Here is a 24385-nt window from a genome sequence, read left to right on the forward strand (position 1 = left end):
AGGGAGGGAGGGAGGGAGGGAGGGGGAGAGAAAGGGAGGGGGAGGGAGGGAGGGGGAGAGAAAGAGGGAGGGAGGGAGGGAGGGAGGGGGAGAGAAAGAGGGAGGGAGGGAGGGAGGGAGGGAGGGGGAGAGAAAGAGGGAGGGAGGGAGGGGGAGAGAAAGAGGGAGGGAGGGGGAGAGAAAGAGGGAGGGAGGGAGGGAGGGAGGGGGAGAGAAAGGGGGAGGGAGGGAGGGAGGGGGAGAGAAAGGGAGGGGGAGGGAGGGAGGGAGGGAGGGAGGGAGGGGGAGAGAAAGAGGGAGGGAGGGAGGGAGGGAGGGGGAGAGAAAGGGAGGGGGAGGGAGGGAGGGAGGGAGGGGGGGAGGGGGAGGGAGGGAGGGAGGGAGGGAGGGGGAGAGAAAGGGAGGGGGAGAGAAAGGGAGGGGGAGGGAGGGAGGGAGGGGGAGAGAAAGAGGGAGGGAGGGAGGGAGGGAGGGAGAAAGAGGGAGGGAGGGGGAGAGAAAGAGGGAGGGAGGGAGGGAGGGAGGGGGAGAGAAAGAGGGAGGGAGGGAGGGAGGGAGGGGGAGAGAAAGAGGGAGGGAGGGAGGGAGGGAGGGAGGGGGAGAGAAAGAGGGAGGGAGGGAGGGAGGGAGGGAGGGAGGGAGGGAGAGGGAGACCAAAAAGAGAGAGAGGGGGAGGGATACAAAAATAGACAGAACAGATACAAAAAAAAAGAAAAATAGATAGAATGATAAAACCGAAAGAGACCCATAGAACAATCTACTGAAATAATGAAATATAACGATAGAACCATAAACAGACAAATAGAAAAACAGACACAAAGAACAGATAGAATGTTACAGAGAATGACAGAATGAAAGATAGAACAAGACGAACAGATAGATAGAAGAACAGACAGCATGTTCGACAGATAGACAGACAGTGAACTGTGCATGGATCAGTTTGAAATAAAAGCAGGATGTTGCCTGGTCATTTGGTTTTTTGCCTTAAATAGTGACACTTTATACCATGTGTGTGTGTGTGTGTGTGTGTGTGTGTGTGTGTGTGTGTGTGTGTGTGCGTGCGTGAGAGATGGGCTCTAACACATGGAGCTCCTGTTAGTGCTCCTGGCATAAAAGCATACAAGAACTAATGCTGAAATGTATTTGATGCTAAATCTGAAGCGTTAAAATGCCTTTTAAAAGGAAGCTGATAGTGCGAGTGTAAACACGTGGGTTTTTTTTTTCCTGTAACACTTACTTGAAGGCCATCTGGACGAGGTGCGCGAGGACGTCCTGGGCGTCCAGCGTGACGCGGCTCAGGTCCTTGTCCTGCTTGATGAAGTTGAGCAGCTCCGAGGCGTTGGCCATCCAGAAGGCCAGAGCGCCAGCGATGTTTTTCTGCTTCTGTAAGAGAGATGGCGTGTTATCCACAGCTCGGGAACAAAGTCACGAGGGCCAGGAGAGGGGTTCTCACAGCCACAAGAAGCAGCAGCAGTCCCAGGACAGACTTGAGCCCCTGTCTGACCCACCCTCGCTCCCCCACAACCAGACACCGCCGGCCGACCGACCGGAGCGCAGATCTACTAAAAGCAAGGCTGCGCTGCTTTTTCCTTTAGCCATACATCCAGTATCGAAAATTTTACCGAAAGTTTCCCATTTCGCGTTTGGGAAAGGCGATCAACACTCAGGGAAAATAAGACGAGAGCGCCACCTAGTGTAGAAACTCACTAACTAACCCATAACATTATGAGCTTCATACACAACACTTTACTGCTGTGTTTTTCCAACAGCGTCTTCAATCAAAAAGTGCAGCCGCAAAAGCATTTCTGCTTTACTGAGCAACCTCTTAATGCAAATTAATTGTGTTAATGTTTTCAGTGCCTTCATACGCTGTACTGAATTTAACATTTCCACCAGATTTACAAAATTTTCGCTGATTTTCTTCAGAGCTCGCGTACACACGTGAATAAACACCACAAATTACAGTGAAGCATGTTCATGGCGTAGTGGATTTAAATTCAGCCACGCCCACAGAGAGCCAAAAACGATGACTCAACAGTGAAAGAGCGCCTCGTGCTAAACTTTCCAATAATGCAGCTCAGCCGCTGCAGCGCGTCAGCTACCGTAAGCAAACACAAACTCCTGCTCCTTTTAGAGGGCGCCATTACTTTATTCCTAATTACATTTGTCTTATTTATGGATTTCTTATGGACCGCTTTTATGGGAGTCATTAATGCGAAACAAGTGAATTTCACAATTCATTAAAAACGCAGAATGTGATTCACCCCCCCCTTGAGATTTCCATTAAGGTGGTGACGTCCTTCGAATATCCCGGCGTAACCAGTTCCCGATGGCGTAAAGCGTTCTGTCAAGCCAATAATAAAAGCCTGATGACTTTTGTGTCTCCGAATGTCAACAATATAATAAATGTTTAGGTGAATTTCCGCAAATTTGGACTATATTTGAAAGTGATGCTGCCATCGATACCCACGCTATCTTTCCGGTAGCTAAGAAAATGGCGTACTGAGTTCTGGATAGTCACAAAAATGACGTCATAGCTGAGGGTTTTTTTCCGAGAAATGCGATTTCGCACATATTAGAGTGTTCTGTTCAGTGTTACTACTATATATCTAGACAAGGGCCAAAAAAAAAAAAAAAAAACCACTTATTATTATTATTTTTAATCCTGATGTAGTTGGCATATTTTCTATCCACATTCACTGGATATGAGCAATCGTGCGCTCTGATTGGCTACTCCACTACTAGGATATCAGCTCGTATACCGTGAGTAGAGAAAAACCGAATGGCCGAGCATGTTGCTGAACCAACCGAGGATGAAATAAAAATAAAACCCCAAAAAATACAAAAAAAAGGAACAAAATCCAGAATAAAAAGTATTTCATAGTAAAAACTTTATTAATTTTTTCAAGAATTATGATTACCGTATTTTTCACAAATTGCTCGTCATTTCGCCGGTTTGTTTACATCTTTAAGCATTAAAATATGTTGAAGTTTTTTAGTTCAAAAGAAGTTTGAAAATTACATCACTGAAATGTCCAAGGAAGAATTAAATAAATGTCTAAAGCTATTCTATACCTCGGCGGCACGACAGCACTTTCTACAAAAAATTTTTTAAAAATTTAAAAAAACACCCTAAAGTCAACTCAAGCGGAAACGATTTTGTCGGACGTTTTGTATAAAGTTTTTATTTATTGAATTTGCAAAAAATATAAATCAATAAAAATGCTCTGTTTCTCAAAACCCAGTGAATGTGGATAGAATAAAACAGTTATTCCACTCAATCTTGTCATACACGGCTTATAAATACACTTGTGGTCAGAAGTTTACATACAGCGACGTGAATGTCATCTTGGATATGAACGTCATGGCAATATTTGGGCTTTCAGTAATTTCTTGAACTGTTCTTTTTCTGTGGCAGAATGATTGTACAGCATACAGCTTTAATTTAAAAAAAAACCACGAATTTGGTGCACAAGTTTTAACTTTCTTTGAGCTTTCTGAAATCAACACAGCGTCAAAATTTGCATTCGCTCACTTAGATTATTAATTCAGAGGTGCTGAGACTTCCAAAATGTCTCTTATCTTGCCAAGGCCGAGGTCTCTTAACTTCCTGTTAGTGATCATGATCGACTCCAGCTGGTAGCTTCTCTGTGCCTTCATAAAAAGGGTTTGTTTCCAGCACTCACTGGATTGACCAACACACAGTAAAATGGGAAAGTCCAAGGAGCTCAGTGCAGATCTGAGAAAGAGGATCGCAGATATACACAAGTGCAAATTCCAAGATCAGTTCAAACAATTGTATCCAAGTTATTGTGAGGTGTAGCCACTTTGCTTCAAGAAAACCCAAACTATCACCCTGAGCTGAAAGGAAATTGGTTTGGATGGTCGGGAACAACCTGGGAACCACCATGGCACAGCTCTGCCATGAACTGGAAGCTGATGGATCACTGTCTACAGTTCAGATCACCATGGACTAAGAAGCTGCTATCCAAGAAATAACCACCTGCTCCAAAATTGACACCTTCAAGCTTAACTAAAGTTTGAAGCTGACCACATGGACAAAGAAAAAGGCTTCTGGAGGAAAGCTGGATGGTCAGATGATACAAAGATTGAGTTGTTTGGCCACAATGACCACCATGTACAGAGGGGCACTGTACCAGCTGGCGGTGGTGGTAGGATCATCATGCTCTGGAGCTGTTTTACTGCCAGTGGAACTGGTTCATTGCACAAAGTGGATGGAATAATGAAGAAGGAGGACGACCTCAGAATTCTTCAGCATAAACCATCAGAAACTTGAACACGACTTGGGAGTTACAACAGGACAATGAACCCAAACACGCATCAGAGCTGGTTGTGGAGGATAAAGCAGGCGAACATTAAGCTTAAAACAAGTCCTGACTTCAACCCTGTTGAAAATATATGGACCGGGATTATAAGTCGAGTCCATGCCAAGAAACAAAACAAATTTAATTGATCTCTATCAATTCTACCATGAAGAGTCGTGAAATATCCAACCAGAATTCTGCCAGAAGCTTGTTCATGGTAAGCAAAAATGTTTGGTCAAGGTGAATCTTGCGAAGAGACATTTTACCCAAATATTAGGTGTGCTGTACCGTATGTATAATTTCAGAAAACCCAAAGAAAATTAAAACTTGTGCAGCAAATTCTAGTGGTTTTTTCTTTTATTAAAGCTGTATGCTGTACAATCATTCTGCCACAGAAAAAGAACAGTTCAAAGAAATTACTGAAAGCCCAAATATTGCCATGATGTTCATATCCAAGATGACATTCACGTCGCTGGATGTAAACTTCTGACCACAACTGTAAGTCAAGTTTGCTGGTAAGGAAGACTGAAAACCGTGAAAAACCTTCAGGCGACATGCACTGCAGCGACGAATCACTTCGAACCAAGAGATCATGGACGTTTTTGTTGGTACGCGAAACTGAAACGTCTTCATGAAAAACCCTCCCCTTTTCACGGAACATTTTTCACAAGAAGCGATGTTTTCATGATTGCAGATGTGAAGTACCTCTGGCCAGCGCAGGGTGAATCCGCGACGTCGAAAACAACGCTATCGAGAAAAGGTTACGCGACGATATTTTAATTTCGTCACCGTTACGATAATTAGCTGCGTAGATTTCTCTCAAGACTTTTTTCCCTAAACTGGTTAACGAACACTGAACGGTTCTTCCAACGTTGAACTTCAACACCGTTATGACGCAGTAGCTAGGAAGTAGCTGGCCACAGTAACCGCTGTTTCTCAAGTTGGTAAAGAATGAATGACTTCGTACTGGTCGAATGACGCAGTGTCTGGTTGCTGTGGAGTTCAATGTCCCAAGTACACAGCGAGGGATACACACGGCCCAGGCATACACACTTGCTGAACTGGAACCTTGTGTATACACACGCTCGTGCACCACACACACACACACACACACTCGCACTTTTCCCTCTGACGGCGACGGCTGCCCTCCCTCCCCTTTCTGGTTTCAGCCATAGAATGCATTCAGAAGAACGAGAACATTAACCAAAAGACGACAAAAAAAAAAAAGCAACAGAACATGGGCTTGTCTCGCATCCACACTGAAGTGCAGGAAGCAGAAGGTAACATGGAGATGCCAGAATTAAAATGCTGCCACAGTCAGAGATCGGAGTTTTAGTATCACATGGTCCAGGTTGGAACTGAATGAAAGGTTACATTTGGGTTTATTATTATTATTATTATTATTGTTTTTTAATGTCCAGCTGCTGGAGGAGGGATTATTGGCAAAGTTTCCATTATGGGAGGGGCAAAGGCATGTAAGATTAAGCCAAGCTAACTGAGGAAGGGGGGGGGGGGGGGGGGGATGAGGACAGAGAGAGAGAGAGACAGACAGAGAGACAGACAGCTCTCCCTGGCAGTACAGTCTCCTACCTGGTCACCTTCAGGAATCTCCTGCAGAGAGAGGAGGAGTGGGAAGAGGGGGAACAAACATCCGACAGGACAGAAAGAGAGACTGTCAACAACGGCCATGGCAATGGACAGAGATATCACAGGCATGTAAACACACACACACACACACACAGTCCTTTCCTGACCTGACATTATACACATGTGAAGTGATGCACCCTTACGCTACAGTTCTCAAGTGTTAAGTGTATTTAAAGGATATGGGACATGAAACATAAAAGCACGCTATATCAGTTTCTTTCCATTAAAAATATGAAATAATTGCATCAACAAATACAAAATCATTATTAAATTCAGCAAAATCGTTATATTCGTGATGATTATATGGCATTTCTGCTCGAGCTCCGATATGCATATTTTACAACCGGAAGAGCCACCGTCACGTGATCATACGTCACAAAAACTTTCAGGCACAGCACAAGCGGGTAGATGAATATGGAGAAGTGTGAATCGTGATGATGACGAATGCGACAAAATAGTTTTTGTGTCTTGGATGACAAGAAAATTGTTTCGTTTTTAGAGTGTTTAACGTACATTGAAGATTAGGGCTGTAACGATACACCCAACTCACGATTCGATTCGTATCGCATCGCGATTTTTGACCCACGATTCGATACACCCATGATTTTTTTTAAAATGTTTTTTTTAAAGTAGTAAATTTGACTTATTAACATTTACTTACTTACATTAACTATTTAATAACAAATAATTCAGACCACTGCAGAGAATGAGTAATATGTATGCAAAAATGAACAAATGTATATCCAAAGATTGTTTTATTTCTCAAAATAATACCGTTGAGCCGGAAGCTCTGTTTCTTTCGGTTCTGAAAAAGTCATTTTTCCAAATCGTGTAAATCCGTTAAGATTTTTTTTTTTTTTGGGGGGGGGGGGGGGGGGGGGCTCTCTCACTGTCTCTCTGTGATCGCGGAAAACAGATGGAAATTACGGAATTTTTATGGTGAAACGTTGCTCGCGTGTCAAAATGTAACTGCCGCAGAAGGTTTCCGCCCAAGCAGACATGCCTTCAGTGTTGCCAGATATTGCTAACGTTTTCCACCCCAAAATATGTTCAAAACCAGCCAAAAAGCACCTAAACCCGCCCAATCTGGCAACACTGCATGCCTTTCCGGTCAAGTGATTGTGATTGGCTTGTGGCACACCTAGCCAGCCAATGAGCTGCTTGTTTACAGATTCGCTCCCCGCGTCGCAACCAGAATGGCGACCGCTTAAAAGAAATGAATGCTCTGCCAGTGCGAGTGCAAACGTTGCGTGACTCGCAGAAGATTGTCGCAGGTCGGCGAAAAAACGACTTACTAATAGATATAAAAAAATAAAAGTTATTTAAGTAAGTTTAAAATGTAATTTAAATAAAAAGTAAAGTATTCATAAATTGAAGTTTGGAAGCGCCTCTGTTTTTGGGCTGAGGAGAAGTTTGAAAGGGTGTACCGCGATTCTGCCTTCTTGTATCGCGACATGGATCGTGGCTCTGCGTATCGCGATTTCGATACGCATATTGTTACAGCCCTATTGAACATCGTGGTGTATTGCGACCTCCCAGTCAGTCAGACGCGCTGTCACTCCTGTTAGCAATGTAGCTAGGCTCAGCATGGCCAATGGTATTTTTTGGGGCTGTAGTTAGATGCGACCAAACTCTTCCGCGTTTTTCCTGTTTACATAGGTTTATATGACCAGTGACATGAAACAAAGTTCAGTTACACAAATTGAAACGTGGCGATTTTCTATGCTATGGAAAGTCCGCACTATAATGACAGGCGTACTAACACCTTCTGCGCGCTTCGGCAGCGCATTGATACCTTCACTTGGAGTTGTACCATTATTTTTTAGACAGGGCGGACGGACCAGGGCATTCGCCCGCCTGGCCGTGCCCGACGAGGAGCGCTCTCGGCCGGCTTGGGAGGCAGACGGCAGCCCCTCCTGGAAGTGTGGTTTTACCATGGGCCTCATGCGGTAAGGATTAGTATTATAATTTTGGGTGTATCAATTATTGATTATCATAATTCTGACTCGTTTCGCCATTTTGAATGTTTTCATCTCGGACTCTGGAAGCATTGTATCTCAATCAATCTCGAAAAATATCAGCAAAAAAAACCTAGCTTGCGACGGACTTTAGCTAGATCTATGATGAACTTTCAATGTATGATACAAAAATAATACTTCTTTCAACAGATCATTAGCCTTTGAGCAGAATTGTTTTTAACTTACCAGGAAGTGTTATCGAGCCGACCGCTTTCAGTTTCATGAGGGCTGAATGAACTCTCACTCTCAGAATCATCTGACCCGTCAGAGTAAAGACAAGATCCATGTTCATGTGAATTTCCAGCTATCGGTTCGAATTGATAGGGTCTAACTTCACATCTCTGTGAAACATCGGGAATATCACTGTCGATGGTGTCCATTTCGGTAACCTGTTTACATTCGATTCCCAAGCGCTGGCTCCTTGGAAAGTTTTTGTGACGTCACGGGTCACGTGACCACTTAGCTCATTAACGAATCCTTGTTTTACGCTGATGTATAAAAAAGTTGAATAGTGTGATGATTTTCACATTTTTGACGCCCTGCAGTGATTTAGATGGCATTTCTTATGTCCTTTATACATAATTATACCCAGGTAAAAATCCATGTCCCATATCCTTTAAACAGACAGTTGTAATAAAAACGGTCGCCAGGACGGTCGCCCTTTCATGCATCACAGCTCGATTCCGCCAACAGTGACTTTTACTGTTGAATTTCTCTCCGTTTCAGTGTAATTACACCACAACATGGTTGGCCAGAAGTTGTCGATTCATTTCCTGCAATCGCACGACTCGTATCAGCTGCAACGCACATCACAGGTTAATGTTTTGCTCGCTGTTAGATTAACACGCCGCCTTTCCTACAGTAATTTACAGATTTTAAAAACGCCTTTTGTTGTCAACATTTTTCTAAGCAGGTGTTTATGGAACATTTACGGAAGGAGTCTCCAGTACCAGTGCTTTGTAACAGTCAGAGGTAAAGCTGTAACTTTAAGCTATCGAGTTCACGAATCAAACTACTAAATTGATAAATTAAGCTACCGAGTTTACGAATAAAGTTCATGGGGGAAGCCATGGCCTAATGGTTACAGACCAAAAGGTTGCTAGTTCGATTTCCTGGACCAGCAGGAATAGCTGAGGTGCCCTTGAGCAAGACACCAAACCCCCAACTGCTCCCCAGGCTGCTCTGGGTATGTTGTACGTCACTCTGAATAAGAGCGTCTGCTAAATGCCATTAACGTAATGTAATAAAGCTACCAAATTGATAAGCTAGCAAGTTCACGAATTAACTTATTCATCAATTTAGTAGCTTAAGCTACCGAGTTCACAAATTAAGCTACCAGGTTCACAAATTAAATTATTCACCAATTTAGTAGCTTAAGCTACTGAGTTCGCAAATTAAGCTACCGAGGTCATGAATTAAGCTACTAAACTGATAAGTTAAGCTACTAAATTGATAAATCAAGCTATCAAATTCATGAATTAAAATACTAAACTGATAAATTAAGCTACCGAGTTCACAAATTAAGCTACCGAGTTCATAAATTAATTTATCTATCAATTTAGTAGCTTAAGCTACCGAGTTCACAAATTAAGCTACCAGGTTCACAAATTAAGCTACCGAGTTCACAAATTAAGCTACCAGGTTCACAAATTAACTTATCCATCAATTTAGTAGCTTAAGCTACCGAGTTCACAAATTAAGCTACCGAGGTCATGAATTAATTTATCCATCAATTTAGTAGCTTAAGCTACTGAGTTCACAAATTAAGCTACTGAGGTCATGAATTAAGCTACTAAACTGATAATTCAAGCTATCAAATTCACAACTTAAAATATTAAATTGATAAATTAAGCTACCGAGTTCATAAATTAATTTATCTATCAATTTAGTAGCTTAAGCTACCAAGTTCACAAATTAAGCTACTGAGCTCATGAATTAAGCTACTAAATTGATAAATCAAGCTATCAAATTCCTGAATTAAGCTACCAAGTTGACAAATTAAGCCACTGAGCTCACGAATTAAGCTACGAAATTGATAGTTATCGAGTTCACAAACTAAACTACTAAATTTATATATTAAGCTATCGAGTTCACAAAATAAACTACTAAATTGATCAAGCTATTGAGTTCACGAATTAAGCTTTCAAGTTCAAAGAAAGCTATTAAGCTCACAAATTAAGCTATCGAGGTCACGAATTAAACTACTAAATTGATCAATTAAGCTATCGAGTTCACAAATTAAAATACTAAACTGATAAATTAAGCTACAGAGTTGATGAATTAAGCTACTAAATTGATTAATTAAACTACAGAGTTCAGAATTAAGCCATCAAGTTCACGAATTAAGCTACTAAGGTCATGAATTTAGCTACTAAATTGATAAAATAAGCTACCAAGTTCACTAACTCCGCTCCCAAATTTATGCTACCAAGTTTATGACTTGTAACATAGTTCAGAGTCTTCTGGCCAAAATTATTAGAAATTTAAACTCTGTATCCATTATTATCCATATTATTAACATTTCCTAGTTGCTAAGCAACAGAGCTCTCAACTTTATCCATATAAACAGTGAATGTTTTTGCACAAATTCTATTCAAGCACAACCTTAGAAAAGGCCACACCCACAAGATTCAACCCGGAGTGACAGCAGTGACTTGCTGCTTGCTAGTGTGAACGCAGGATTAACTTTTATAGTGGCAAATCAGCCTGAGACTTTAGTGTGAGGCTTAAAACGTCGAGTTTGTCAAAAAATTTAAATTAAAATGTCTTTTTACTGGGATTCAAGTTTATAATCCTCATTTTGGCCAGACGTACGAGACCACATTGACGCCACAAGTCCGCGCCTGGTGTGACCGTGTGTTCACTCACTCCCTCCATGTTCTGGCACAGGACCAGCTCAGACATATACGAACCTGTTTATTATTTTAACTCTCCTTATTCTTATCCTTTTACTTTTACCACACAGCAGGACAGGCCACCTACGACTGGGGCGGCTAAACAGCAGAGTAAATAAACCCGCGGAGGCTTTTAATTTGTCTGGCGCGTGATCACAGGCTGTGCGAGTCACCGCTCCTGAACAGTGTAAAGTGAAAACAGATGGGAGGGGAAAAACACGCAGACGAACACAGAGACACAAACACTGAGCAACACGGTCACGGACATAAGGGCCATGATTTGAGCTGTGATGTCGGCCATGCCTTAAACTCTACACCTACAGGAAACACTACGACAACTACAGCAATCTATACATCACAATCAGTAGGGACGGTCTTATCAGGCTACAAGGCTAACGTTGCTAGTTTAGCATCATTACACACTCTTACAACAAAGAGGCGTGGCTTAAGGTTGAAACGGAGTCCTGTGAGTGCAAAGTGAACTGCATTATTAAATGTACATTAATACAGCAGGCTTATTGTGAAGAAGGAAAAAAAAAAAGTGTGAGATAATGCTAAACTTTTTTTTTTTAAGCTACATTAGCCATGACAACGTTTGAGGTAGTGCGTCAGGTTTGTTATTTATTGATCGAGGACTGTAATAAGGCTGGGAACTCACCTGGATCACTCCTTCCATCATGCTCACCATCTTGTTGACGATGGCGATGACTTTGTGCGTCCGCTCCGATGCGCTGATGTCGGCTCTGTAGTGGCTGGATAGCACGTAGCGGCAGGTCATGTACAGCACGTACGTAGGGGACAGCTTAAAGTGCACCGTGGAGCTGTTGGTGTAGTTGATGATGGCCGACAGGAAAGCATCTTCAGCTGAGGAGCAGGGGAAGAAAAATAAAACAAAACACAGAAGCGTGATTTAAACACATTAAACAGAGACGGTCCTTAAAGGAGAACTGAAGGCAAATTTTTTAATCATCAAAATTCTATTTCTCATTTTATTAAATATCGGAATGCATTTTTGATCGCTAGTTTGTCGCTGCTATAGCAAGTTATGAGTGTTTGAAATACGCTCTGTAATATCAGTCCATATGTCAAAGTGACGGCCGTAAACGAGATTCGTTGAGACCTGTGCGAGACATCGTAGGACGGAAATAAAACGTATAGCGGAAATCAAAGTGACCGACATCTGCCAACGTTGTCAAAAGACGTACGTGCCCTCTTTCAAACGCTGACGTAATCGAGCCGGAATTTTTGGTAGTTTTGATAGCAATCGAGAGTTTGAAAAAAGCAGGCAGTAATCGTCATTTAAACTCGTTTTTGTGCAATACTTCGTTTGGAAAACAGGTTTTCAAATTCGCGCCACTGACACTTCACGTTTCGAAGTCTCGCACAAGTCTCGTGAAGATCGCGCGGATACGCGACGCCTGCCGTGGACCAAACGAACTAAATTCAACACGGCTAAAAACCGAACAGGCCGATAAGTATAATATTTAATTGGCGATACGAGTCACGATATAAGGTTACTAAAACCGAACACGTCATTGAATAACACGTTAAGAAATAAAGCAAGTTTAAAAATGACTTCAGTTCTCCTTTAAAATCTAAACAAACAGAGACATTAAGGCCACTTTCATGTCTATTAATTAATAGTTTGATGAATCTGAATCAAATGTTGACTCTTGATTCATTTGCTATTTGGCTGGGTTTGGTTTCACGTAAATAAATGAATCAAAGCGCAAAAAAAAAAAAAATGCTGGCTGAGGTGTGTGTGTATAGAGGTGTGTCCTGGAAATGTCCTTGTAGAACTCGGGTTCTTTGGTCAAAAATACAGCGAACAAAAAAAAGACAAACAGAAATCACCCAAACACGAAGAGCAGAGTCAATGCGAGAGAAATGATTCGTTACTTAAATAAGAAGTTGAAAACATTCTGTGGATTCTACCTGCCATTTATTTTCTCTTTTTGCTCATTGGTTACAGTTCTACAGCTCTGTCTTTTGGCTCTCCAAAAAAAAAAAAAAAAACCCCACACACTGCTTTTTAGATTCACTGCTTAACTGATTCACTTCCTGCATCCGATTCGATTCAGAATCGAATCACTTTCTCACTGCAATCGAGTTCGCTTGGAAGAAGACCGACATAGAACACACAAAAACACACGCCAGGGTCCCATTCGACACTTTTCAACTTTCTTCAAAGTTCTTCTCCCACGGCAGCACGTAGTGTCGTCGTTTAGGTGCTTAAAGTACGTCTTAAAACGAATAAGGACGGAACGGAGAGTGAGACGGGTGATAACATTGCCCTGCTGTTCCTGTTCCTGAGCAGGGGGTCACGCAGTCAGGACTGAATGCGCAACTCTCTGGTGAGCATCAAAAACACACACAATTTAAAAAAAAGTCAAGCAAATCAACCCTAATGAGTTATTATATGACTGGGAGATCAGTGCTGCCATCTTGTGGTGATTCAGGGAAGTGTGCAATGAATTTTATAATCAGTCCCTCAATTGTATGCAAATTAACGACCAATCTAATGCCTCGGTCACAACCGGCCGTACGTGCTCCTACGGCCGGTCTACGTGCAAAAAACGCAAGAAACGCATGGAGGGTGCGCGTGTGACGTGCTGATTTTCGAGCCGTAGACCGGCCGCAGAGGTTCTTTGTCATGTCAAACAAACTCTACGGGCGCTTACGGTTTTTTCAGGTTGCAAGACAAACTTACGGCCAACGTGCGTCTTTCTCCACGAACAAAAAAAAAAACACAGCGATTTGGGAAACGCCAAAAATCGCACGGCCAAAAAAAAAAAACGTACGTCCGGTTGTGACCTAGGCTTAAAGTGCCATTCCACCATTGGATGTATTCTTTGGCATAAAATACAATATATTTTGACAACATATATAAATGGTATCACTAGACAGAGAAATCTTTTAGCTTCAAAATGATATATCAAACATAATTTTTTGACAACGACAAGTAAATTAATTTTGCGACCAAAGTCACCTACCCTTTTAATTTCGGCACGTGATGTCATCGGCAGGTTCCCCTTCTTGTGTACCACGTGACGTGGCACATATTATCAGCAATGGCGGATAGAACGCGATAAAAATAATACCAATAAATCTAGCTAATATCAATAAATCTAGCTAACTGAAAGATTAACTCAAAATTTTTCGCAATTTTTTTGGCCCCCATATACGAGGAGAAATGACTCTCTCACTTTGGGGGTTTCCTGGTCTAAAAATAGACCAACACGTGGTACACAAGAAGGGGAACCTGCCGATGACATCACGTTTCACTACCGCGCGGAAATTAAAAGGGTAGGTGACTTTGGTCGCAAAATTAATATACTTGTCGTTGTCAAAAAATGATGTTTGATATATCATTTTGAAGCTAAAAGATTTCTCTGTCTAGTCATGTTGTCATAAAATATACTGTATTTTATGCCAAAGAATACATCCAATGGTGGAATGGCACTTTAAGTGTGTTGTCCGGCGTCCTTACGGCTTCTCTTAACTCTTAATTCAGTTTCGTGCAAATTCAGCACTCGATGTCATTAAATTTTATATTTTTTTAAAACTATATACACACTCGTTCTAATACGTTACTGTTTCTATAGCAACAGCTCATTCACCGGGACTTGTACGGCACACAAGCCATATAATCTATAGCTACAATACTAAACAAATAGTTTTAAAAATGTAGCTGAACAAAGAAAAAAAAAAAAAGGATAAATCGCTGATTTATTTTTTTTTTGCTAGGACTTCTATGGACGTGTCCCAGATTTTGAATGAGTCTCGCGGTGCTTTCAGACCTTTCCCAGCTTCAGTCTTCAGTACAGCACGTGTTTTTTCGTCTCGTTAACTTTCCGAAAGAGAAAAAGACAAGCTGGAAAGGGAACGACTGATGAGATCTGCTACGATGTGCCACAACGATCCGTCTAACTACAAACTGTTCGAAAGTGCAACAAGTTGTGTTGTTAACTACGGAATTGTAATCGTTTGCGAATTCCACTGCGATACAAGCGGAATAACGCGCTTCATGTGTTGTTCCTCATTTTTAAAATGGCCACCAAAACAATAAAATAAAACTCAGCGTTCAAAATACTTTAGTTTATTAGTGATAACGGTTGCTATAAAGGATTCTTCCATCACGCAATGTAACCTGTTAACAGTTAGCCACGGTTGCTAAGCAACATAACGGAGATTTGCGCATTCTGTGGAAACACGGTGTAAGTTGTTTTTTTTTTTAGCAGAAATAAAAAAGACAAGCCACGTATTAGGCCATGACTCTACATCAGTGTTCTGCGCTTCGCTCACCGTTCCTGTTCACTCACTGTACGAATGACAAGCTGACCAAAGTGCGAATCTAAATCCGAGCCCATACTTTCAAATATCCTCGATTTTTAAGAAAACCTGGACAGTAAAATAAGCATCAAGTACGCATTAATACATTTTTGCATCAGGTCCATGTTCTGATCTGATAGAGTACAGTACAGCACACTGTCTCTGTTCAATACTTTGCATGGACATTTGCATCATCCACCAGTAGCTCGCTCTGGAGCTTCCCCTTCATGTAAACATGCAAAGTGGATTAACTGAGACGCCGTCACACACTCACGACCCGACCTGCTACACCGAAACGGCGCAGACACAGTGCTCGGCATAAATGAGTACACCCCCTTTGAAAAGTAACATTTTAAACAATCTCTCAATGAACACAAACAAACAATTTCCAAAATGTTGACAAGTTTAATATAACATCTGTTTAACTTATAACGTGAAAGTAAGGTTAATAATATAACTTAGATTACACATTTTTCAGTTTTACTCAAAGTAGGGTGGTGCAAAAATCAGTGCACCCCACTGAAAGTCTCTGGAGCAGAGCTAAATTGTCGACTACAAATGTCTAATTTAACAAGAATCCAATCACAGGTGAGTCTAATTAGTCATTACACAGGTGACAGGTGACTATAAAAGGGCGTTACTGAAAGAAAACCCCTCCCCATTTCATGCTGTCAGCAACGGCACCACACGGAAGAGAAATGACACGAGACCTGAGAAAGAAAATAATTTCTTTCCACCACAAAGGTGAAGGCTACAAGAAGATCAGCAAAGCTTTACTTATCAGTCAGAATACTGTAGCAAAAGTGGTACAAAAATTGAAGAAAGATGGAACTGCAACCATCTCACAGAGACGTCCAGGTCATCCACGGAAGTTAACACCTCGACAGGAGCGTCTTCTGATGAGAAGGGTTGAAGAAAATCGGCATGCAAGTTCACTGCAGTTATCTAAAGAAGCAGAAAGCCAAACTGGGGTGACTATTTCCTGTGACACAATACGGCGTACACTGCAGAGGAATGGCATGCATGGATGCCGTCCACGAAAGAAGCCTCTCCAGGCACAAAAAAGCCCGCCTGGAGTTTGCCAGGGCCCATGCTGACAAAGATGAAGACTACTGGGACTCTATACTCTGGAGTGATGAGACCAAGAAAAATGTTTTTGGAACTGATGGCTTCAAAGCTGAGGAATGCAAAGAAAAATGCACGGTGCCTACAGTGAAACATGGTGGTGGCAGTGTCCTTATGTGGGGCTGCATGAGTGCTGCTGGTGTCGGGGAGCTGCATTTCATTGATGGCGTCATGAATTCACAGATGTATTGCTCTATACTGAAAGAGAAGATGCTACCATCACTCCGTGCCCTTGGTCGTCGTGCACTTTTCCAACATGACTAAACACACATCTAAGGCCACTGTTGGATTCCTGAAGAAGAACAGGGTGAAAGTGATTCAGTGGCCAAGTACGTCTCCTGATCTGAACCCAATCGAACACCTATGGGGAATTCTGAAGAGACAAGTTGAGCATCACTCTCTCCATCCAGCATCCAGTCACTAAAAGAGGTCATTGTTGAAGAATGGAAAAAGATTGATGTTGCAAAATGTCGCCAACTTGTTCATTCCATGCCTAGAAGACTTGGTGCTGTCATAAAAAATCATGGAGGCCATACAAAGTACTAGATGTAGTAGTTTTTGTTGTGGGGTGCACTCATTTTTGCACCACCCTAATTTGAGTAAAACTGAAAAATGTATAATCTAAGTTTATATTATTAACCTTACTTTCACGTTATAAGTTAAACAGATGTTATATTAAACTTTGTCTTGCCTACATTTTGGAAATTGTTTAAAATGTTACTTTTCAAAGAGGGTGCACTCATTTACGCTCAGCGCTGTATTTAAAACGAGCCGGAGTTTCGAGCGTTTATGAAGGATGAAGACGGGAAACAGGAGCTCGGTTTATTCACGCTGCCTGTCTGTCAACGGAGCTCTCGTGGATGGAGATAATTACACTCATTGCACACACAGCTTCATGTTTATTAGCTCTTCGGACACTGGATCGTCGTGTTTAATATGACGAACCTCAGTCTGGAGGTGCACAGTTACTGACTGCAGTCCATCTGCCTTACAAAGCGCTATAAAAAACAAGTATTGGCCCCCTTTCGTCTTTACCGTAAAAGAAAGGAAGCACCACTGAGCAGATGTACCTGGGTGGGTTGTTTTTTTTTTTCCCTCCCTTCTATCAGAGCACGAGCTCGAGGCACTAATGTGTGTGTATCAGAAATATTAAGGCTTTAAACAGCATTTAACAGATTATTAAAAAATAAATAATTTAAAAATTTTTTTACAAGGTTATTTGCTACATCATTAATCAATTAATGTAAAAATATGATCATATATGAATAAATAATATAATAAATCATATACAATATTATCTAATATCAAAAAAATTGATAAATATATATTCATATCAATTTTTATTTGGCTATATTTACAATGCTATACATTATAACATTTATATATACACTAGAGTATAAGAAAAATACAAAGTGTTATTCGAGGATATTTGTATTATTTTACAACCCCGATTCCAAAACAGTTGGGACAGAGTACAAATTGTAAATAAAAACGGAATGCAATAATTTACAAATCTCAAAAACTGATATTGTATTCACAATAGAACATAGACAACATATCAAATGTCGAAAGTGAGACATTTTGAAATTTCATGACAGCAACACATCTCAAAAAAGTTGGGACAGGGGCAATAAGAGGCTGGAAAAGTTAAAGGTACAAAAAAGGAACAGCTGGAGGACCAAACTGCAACTCATTAGGTCAATTGGCAATAGGTCATTAACATGACTGGGTATAAAAAGAGCATCTTGGAGTGGCAGCGGCTCTCAGAAGTAAAGATGGGAAGAGGATCACCAATCCCCCTAATTCTGCACCGACAAATAGTGGAGCAATATCAGAAAGGAGTTCGACAGTGTAAAATTGCAAAGAGTTTGAACATATCATCATCTACAGTGCATAATATCATCAAAAGATTCAGAGAATCTGGAAGAATCTCTGTGCGTAAGGGTCAAGGCCGGAAAACCATACTGGGTGCCCGTGATCTTCGGGCCCTTAGACGGCACTGCATCACATACAGGCATGCTTCTGCATTGGAAATCACAAAATGGGCTCAGGAATACTTCCAGAGAACATTATCTGTGAACACAATTCACCGTGCCATCCGCCGCTGCCAGCTAAAACTCTATAGTTCAAAGAAGAAGCCGTATCTAAACATGATCCAGAAGCGCAGACGTCTTCTCTGGGCCAAGGCTCATTTAAAATGGACTGTGGCAAAGTGGAAAACTGTTCTGTGGTCAGACGAATCAAAATTTGAAGTTCTTTATGGAAATCAGGGACGCCGTGTCATCCGGACTAAAGAGGAGAAGGACGACCCAAGTTGTTATCGGCGCTCAGTTCAGAAGCCTGCATCTCTGATGGTATGGGGTTGCATTAGTGCGTGTGGCATGGGCAGCTTACACACCTGGAAAGACACCATCAATGCTGAAAGGTATATCCAGGTTCTAGAGCAACATATGCTCCCATCCAGACGACGTCTCTTTCAGGGAAGACCTTGCATTTTCCAACATGACAATGCCAAACCACATACTGCATCAATTACAGCATCATGGCTGCGTAGAAGAAGGGTCCGGGTACTGAACTGGCCAGCCTGCAGTCCAGATCTTTCACCCATAGAAAACATTTGGCGCATCATAAAACGGAAGATACGACAAAAAAGACCTAAGACAGTTGAGCAACTAGAATCCTACATTAGACAAGAATGGGTTAACATTCCTATCCCTAAACTTGAGCAACTTGTCTCCTCAGTCCCCAGACGTTTACAGACTGTTGTAAAGAGAAAAGGGGATGTCTCACAGTGGGAAACATGGCCTTGTCCCAATTTTTTTGAGATGTGTTGTTGTCATGAAATTTAAAATCACCTAATTTTTCTCTTTAAATGATACATTTTCTCAGTTTAAACATTTGATATGTCATCTATGTTCTATTCTGAATAAAATATGGAATTTTGAAACTTCCACATCATTGCATTCCGTTTTTATTTACAATTTGTACTTTGTCCCAACTTTTTTGGAATCGGGGTTGTATTTCTAATCATTTTATACCATTATTATTTTGCTATTTATCATATTTTGACTACATTTTCTTTATTTCGGATTTTTTTCTTCACGCTATAAAACACTTCAGCGCACTTTAAAAATGTTTTTAAAAAAAGGCGAAACAAATTTCTTATTTGTCTCGTCATCGTCGTCGTATTCTCCTAAATTAGAATTCCCTGTCACCTCACGGAATCCAGGGACGCATGTCGGCCGAAACGAATCCGAGAAAATCGCAAAAGAAGCATTTTTTTTTTTAATTTGTGATTTTCGTTTTTTTCCATAATGTGCAAGTTGAGATCTTGAAGAATGCAATCAGTATTTCAGATAATAGATTGTTTTGTTGGAAAAGCATACATTTTTTGTTGCAAATTGTCTCATTTTTGTCAGGACTGTAGCCTGCTGGGGGGTGTGGGTAAATTACCATATGGGCCATTCACATGATGATTTAAGTCTTTTGTTGTTTTTTTCCGCCGATCAGCTGTATGATACGAGCTGAGCTCGTGGCTACTTAAGCTGCATACAGGCGTGTAATTTCACTATGGAATGAGGAAGCTAAACAGAGCGCAGAGGAGCTGAAACACCGCGAAGCAAACAGACGCACGGTAGTTACATCGGAGATGACCATTTCTAGCAAAAAAACCCAACCAAAAGGAAGTGTTCTAGATATTCCGATATTCCATCAGAGGCATTGGTGTGTGCAAGGCGCCGTTTCTCTTTCTGATGGGGTAAGTTTATTAATCTAAGTTTGTGTGGTTATTTTTGCATGTAACGGACAGTGTTGTGGTTTGGTTACATGAAACTAGTGTTGTGTTAGTTGTGTCATCATCGTGCTATCTTTCTTTCTTACGGTGTGAGTAATTTTTCAACCACAAAACGTTCAAGTATACTTTAGGACTTATTTTAGTACTTCATAATTGTGTTGGGCATACTTTGCATGGAAGGAAAATTGACGTGGTGATCTTTGTTTACATGAAAGTAGCATCGTGCTAGCTAGTAGGGGGTAGGGCTTTCCTTAATATCATGCAAATGAGCAGCATTATGTGCCCGCCCTACACCCAGAGTAAGGCTACATCCACACGACAACGGCAACGAAATTTTTTTTTTTTTAAATATCGCGTCCACATGGGCAACGGATCAGTAAAATATCAGGTCCATATGGCAACGCAACGCTTGCTGAAAACGATGCAATACACATGCCACACCTCTACGTGCGCTGTAAGACGGTCCCATCGGAGACACCAGAACAATAGAAGAAGTAGGACGCATGCGTATAAACCCCTTCTTCTGTAGCATCAGCCACATAAAGTTTTGATTATTAGTCAGTAGCGTAAAATAGTATCTATTGTCTAAGACACTTATTTATATTTCATATTAAAACGTCTATGTAAATTAATACATAGAAAGCCTGGCCAGGCGCTGAACGTTCTTCTGCCTTCACTTTAAGAGAAATTCAGGGCGAGCATGAGCCTAGGTTCTTCCCCGTCACTCTCACACGCGCACACCTTCTCACTCCCTATCCTATGGCTATAGTCCCTTTAAATCACGTGCTCGTTTTTCGAATGGAGACGTGGAAAGAGGAATGAACGGGGGTAGATGGAGAGAGAGAGGAATGAATGGGGGTAGATGGAAGCCGGTACGCCAACATTCTGATATCCTCCAGAATTCTTTAATGGTCCGGAATAAATTGAATGCTACACGTTGATGGATTACTTTGTTCTTCTACGCCCTTTTTGAGGAATGTATTGTCGGACTTAAACCAACATCTGAAGAGGTGAGATCGCTCCTTTTTTTTCCCTTTTTTTGCTGGCGGGATTGTCATGTGGTTGTGACGTCATCGTAAACAAATCCGTTCTACTCATCCAGACGACTTCGCAACGGCGCCGTTGCCAGATTTTTTCACTCTGGAACCCGTTCTCAAAAGATTTCGTTTTGGGGCACCCAAAACGCCGGTGCCGTGTGGACGCCAGGCCGAAACGATAAACAATTTTATCAGATTCACCTGAATCCGTTGCCGTGTGGACAGGGCCTTACTGAGATGGAAAACTTTGAGGGCGATTTTCTCCCTTTCCTGTTTTAAGAGGTATACACTTTCAAAAGGCCACACATGCTTCAAATATTGTCAGATCTCCACATGGAAGGCATCATTGGAAAGCTTAGAAACTGTACTTTCTGAATCTGTCAATAACTCAAAATGCCCCCGGGCGGACATGTGTCCCTGTCATCCTGTATGTGTACAATCTGAGACTAAAGCTTGTGTTCAGTGCGTGTGTGTGTTCGTTCAAGTTAATCGCCTCGACAGTGCTACTGGATGGAGATTTCTGATTGGCTGGCGGCCCTCCCACCAGGCTTGTAGTACTCGAGTCCAGGACTTGTGACTCGGACTCGTGCTTTAACTGCGTTCGGACTTGTAAATTGGAGACGAGGACTCTGATTTTTTTCTTTATTTTTTCGTAACGTCATAATAATTTGGCGTAAGATATTCATATTTACATTAATTTTTGGACTAATTTTTGGATTAAAACCTGCACGCCTTGGCGCGTGCATCAGATAGGCTCTTGGAGGCGCTCCGGATAGCGTGCGCACCAAGCGGACTCGCACCTGCACAGGATTAAGGCGCAATCAGCACGCCGATATAAAGACTGTGAAAACAGACTTCCTTTGCGAAGTATTGAGTTGTGTTGCTGACTCATTACCGAGCCTTATTTCCTTGTTTGGGTTCCTGATCCCTGATTTCCTGTTTCTCGTCTTTGATTCTGTGATAGCCTGTTTTGCCTGACGTTCTGGATTGTTTACCGTCTTCACTTGTATTAATAAACACACCTTCTGCACTTACATCCGTCTCGCAACCATCTCTGACAGAATACTTCACACTCCCTGATAAAGAGAAGCGCATTCACCTGTTCAGGGACAAACTGATGTTAATGGCACTGAAACAAACAGCCACCGTCAATTTCTTTAATGACTCGGACCTGAACACGGGACTCGAGGTTTCGTGACTCGACGACAGCACTGCCTCCCAGCCCGTCAGCACGAGTGACAGTTTGGTGATTAAAACCTCGACCGCACTGCTGTAGCTGATCCACACTGCGTGTATGACCTCAGTGTCACGATCTAATCCCAGCTCTGTGGCAGTGCGACAGCGTGATTGGTACTTTGATGTGTGACAGGACGCAACCTCGGGGTGTCAGTAAAGAGATGTAACGGTGCGCGCACACGCGTTTCTTCCCTTGAGCCTAATAATCATCCGTTAATGAAGAGTATCTTTTTCATCAGGAAGCAGTAACGCCGATTTAATCCCGATGATAATCTTCTCAGGAACTTTAATATTTAAACGTCATAGAGGCTAGAGGACCGTTCCTTTCGTTTCCTCTGCAGCTTTCACCTGGAAACAGGTCTGTAGATGTCCGGTGCTTTATAAAGAGGTCAGTTACTGGGGATCGTTTGTAAAGCGTGTTGGTTTTAGAGTGCGTCGGTCATCGTTAATATCGGGTGAGTATCGATGTGTGAATTGACTTTTCCTTGTGCTGCTCTCGGAAAATGGATTCAGTTGTTCAACATAAACATGAAGAAATGTTGTGTGTGTGTGAGAGAGACTTACAGTTGTCCCTGAACTCGATGCTGGCCGGCAGCGTGAGCTCGGAGCCGTCGTGAGGCCTGTGAGGAGAAAAGAGACGCTCAGTGAACCAGCTCACCAACTCCACGTTCACTCCACTGTCCACAGACACACTGCGCGCCAACACTGCTGCTGCTCCGCTCCGGCCGTACACCATGGTGCCGTGTGTGTGTGTGTGTGTGTGTGTACAGGTGTACTCCATTATAGATGAGAGAACCAGACAGGAGGGTTCAGGTGTCCGTGGTGTAAAATGACGGAGGAGTGGATCAGCTTTCAGATACACTTCATTCCCAAACTGACTTCACAACAACGACACACTTCCTCTCTACACAACATCGTGCTGTCGCAGCTCTCACCTCCCATCATGCTTTGCGAAGTCGGACTCTGCGCGGATCATGGGCTTCACCATGCCTCTCTCCCCGATGTTACCCGGGCGATCCATATCCAGCTTCCCTGAGCTCTGAAACCGCAACACACACACAGAGTTAGATACACCAAACAGTTCACGCATCCACATACGGGTCCGTCTCAGAAACTGCTCTCTCATTTGGGACATTATGGTCAAAAAATACATTTTCTAATTTTACTTTTTTTTTTTGCATTTACCTAACACTCAATGTTTCTTGTCATGTTTAAAGGAATACGCCACCCCCAAGTGAAATTGAGTCCGTCCCTGCAGTCCCTAGAGTTGGATGAGTGAGCCAAAGCGTTTTGTAGCCGACCCAGCCATTGCCCTGATCTGGAAACGCCCCGGTTAGCTTTAGCTTAGCGTAGTCGCTGTAATCCGGCGTGTCCAGATAGCATTCATTCATTCATTCATTCATTATCTGTAGCCGCTTTATCCTTCTACAGGGTCGCAGGCAAGCTGGAGCCTATCCCAGCTGACTACGGGCGAAAGGCGGGGTACACCCTGGACAAGTCGCCAGGTCATCACAGGGCTGACACATAGACACAGACAACCATTCACACTCACATTCACACCTACGGTCAATTTAGAGTCACCAGTTAACCTAACCTGCATGTCTTTGGACTGTGGGGGAAACCGGAGCACCCGGAGGAAACCCACGCGGACACGGGGAGAACATGCAAACTCCACACAGAAAGGCCCTTGCCGGCCCCGGGGCTCGAACCCAGGACCTTCTTGCTGTGAGGCGACAGCGCTAACCACTACACCACCGTGCCGCCCCCCAGATAGCATTGTCGTTGCAAAAGTGAATGATAAACACATATCAATGCAAATTAACACGAAGGGATTTACTAGACCAATTTATATCTGGAACTATTTTCGGCCACAGCACAGGCAAAGCACCGCTGCAGGCGCAAAGACACCACGCAGCGCCTGAAAACCCTGGTTTCCCTGGTAACACTGGTGTATTGACGGAAGTTGTGGTGCTGCGTG

General features: G+C 42.3%; 1 protein-coding gene across 12 annotated transcripts in view; it reads right to left on the minus strand.

Annotated features, from left to right (window-relative positions):
- The window catches only part of afdna (afadin, adherens junction formation factor a), a 348820-nt gene that overhangs the window by 146401 nt on the left and 178034 nt on the right, over positions 1-24385 (minus strand). For 8 of the 12 annotated variants that reach the window (XM_060916385.1, XM_060916383.1, XM_060916384.1 and 5 more), the window contains exons 12-16: positions 23343-23446; positions 22972-23027; positions 11543-11748; positions 5916-5936; positions 1238-1383 (exon numbers count right to left, since the gene is read on the minus strand). In XM_060916385.1, the coding sequence (XP_060772368.1) occupies positions 1238-1383; positions 5916-5936; positions 11543-11748; positions 22972-23027; positions 23343-23446 (533 nt within the window). The remainder of the gene's footprint in view (positions 1-1237; positions 1384-5915; positions 5937-11542; positions 11749-22971; positions 23028-23342; positions 23447-24385) is intronic. The other 4 variants (XM_060916386.1, XM_060916392.1, XM_060916391.1 and 1 more) reach the window with 1 other exon arrangement.

The sequence above is a fragment of the Neoarius graeffei genome, chromosome 3, assembly GCF_027579695.1.
Source record: "Neoarius graeffei isolate fNeoGra1 chromosome 3, fNeoGra1.pri, whole genome shotgun sequence".
NCBI classification, from domain to species: Eukaryota; Metazoa; Chordata; class Actinopteri; order Siluriformes; family Ariidae; genus Neoarius; species Neoarius graeffei.